This window comes from Ailuropoda melanoleuca, unplaced genomic scaffold (genome assembly GCF_002007445.2).
Source record: "Ailuropoda melanoleuca isolate Jingjing unplaced genomic scaffold, ASM200744v2 unplaced-scaffold17288, whole genome shotgun sequence".
NCBI lineage: Eukaryota > Metazoa > Chordata > Mammalia > Carnivora > Ursidae > Ailuropoda > Ailuropoda melanoleuca.
In genome coordinates this window covers 1-2,007 of record NW_023186379.1, presented here as the reverse complement: position 1 = coordinate 2,007, position 2,007 = coordinate 1, and the positions used below count along the sequence as shown (strand labels likewise).

At 42.4% G+C, this 2,007-nt stretch overlaps 1 protein-coding gene across 1 annotated transcript; it reads left to right on the top strand.

Moving 5' to 3' along the window:
• Positions 1–907: 907 nt before the first annotated feature.
• LOC117797888 (olfactory receptor 51H1-like) lies at positions 908–1,858 on the top strand. The gene has a single exon (XM_034650330.1). The coding sequence runs from the start codon at positions 908–910 to the stop codon at positions 1,856–1,858; it is 951 nt and encodes a 316-aa protein (XP_034506221.1).
• Positions 1,859–2,007: the final 149 nt, after the last annotated feature.

Below are 2,007 nucleotides of genomic sequence, written 5' to 3'. Positions count from 1 at the left end.
GTTCTCTGCAGCTGGGGAAATTTCTTCAGTTTTAAGGACTCATATGATTAGATTTGGCCTACCTTGATAATCCAGGATAATCTTCTCCTTTTGAGATCCTTAGCTTTAATCACATCTGCAAAATCTCTTTTGCCANAATCTCTTTTGCCGTGTAAGCTAACATATTCATAGTTTTCAAGAATTAGGATGTGAACATCCTTGGAGGACTTTATTCTGCCTGCCATAATGGGTCCTTCTAAAGTTTTTTTTGGCAGCCAGAGTAACTTCTCCCTCCATCACCTGCTGCAAGCTCAGGTCCTTTTAGTACCCACACACTCCCAGGAATGCAGAAGGTTAGAGCTTTACAGTTGTAAAAGAGTATCTTTCTTCCTCTGTCCCACATCATGCAGGTGGAAAAATTGAGTCCCAACGAGCATAATGTCTAAATCACCACAATTTAAGATCACAGTCAAGATACAGACACATACACACATCTGCATATCTGTGTTTAAGAACAACATTTATGTCGCATTTTTGCTTGCTAACATTTTCTTTCTGGTTATTGGCATCAGTGTACATTACCCACATAAATGTACAATATAAAATTTTCCTTAGCAGTGAAGCAATTCAGCTAGCTCCTTGATGTTTCTGGATGAATTATATCCCCACTGGGTGCAGGTGTTGATTGAAGTTTTTCTTTTTTCTTTCTCCTAAGTGTATTTTAGCATGTGATGGTCACTGATTTATTGCCTCATGGGGTAGGACAATCAGTTTCTCTATCAGATTGTGAATATAAATGTATTAGAATAATATTTAAGTCACTCCATCTTATGGCTACTATCTCAATACTTACAGCTACTGATTCTAACTGAAGCTGTTTGACTTAATGAATTCTTCTCTTTTTGCCCAGTCAGACCTTCATTCCACTATGTCACCATTCAACCAAACTACTGATAGCCACCAGACCTTCACCTTGACTGGGATTCCAGGAATGCCAGAGAAAGACTTATGGATGGCCTTGCCCCTCTGCCTTCTTTACAGTACCACGTTCTTAGGTAATGTCATAATCCTTGTTGTCATCAAGGTTGAGCAAAGTCTCCATGAACCTATGTATTATTTTCTGGCTATGCTAGCTGCCACTGACCTCAGCCTTTCACTTTCTTCCATGCCCACCATGATTAGTGTTCACTGGTTCAACTGGCACTCAATAACCCTTGATGCCTGCATCACTCAGATGTTCTTTATCCATACCTTTGGGGGAGTGGAATCAGGTGTTCTGGTTGCCATGGCCTTTGATCGCTTTGTGGCTATTCGCTTCCCTTTGCGCTATGCTACCATTGTCACTCATGGAGTCATTGGCAAGATTGGAGCAATAGTCCTGCTACGAAGTGTGGGTGCAGTGCTCCCTGTACCTTTTCTCATCAAAAGGCTACCTTTCTGCCACTCCAATATCCTTTCCCATGCATACTGCCTCCATCAGGATGCCATGAGGCTTGCCTGCGCTGACACCCGTGTCAATAGCATCTATGGCCTGCTGGCTGTGATCTTCATCATTGTACTGGATGCCTTGATCCTTTTGATTTCTTACTTTCTAATCCTTCAGGCAGTACTGGGCATTGCTTCCCGAGAACAGAGACTCAAGGCTCTCAACACCTGCTTCTCTCATGTCTGTGCAGTATTGCTCTTCTATGTGCCTCTCATTGGCATGACTCTGATTCACCACTTTGGGAAGCACTTGTCACCAATAGTACACACTCTTATGGCCAATGTCTACCTGCTACTCCCACCTGTGCTCAATCCTGTTGTATACAGTGTTAGGACCAAGCAGATCCGGCAGAGGATTGTCCGAGTGTTCTGTGGGGACAGGATTGGCCCTTAATGGCATCTATGTGTTCTGTGCAGATGCAATCAAGTGATGGAAGAGTATCAAATTGGACAGTATCTATTGGACAGTAGTACTGTCCAATAGAATTTCCTGAAGTGATGGAAATGTTCTAAATCTCTGTTGTTTAATGCAATAACCACTAG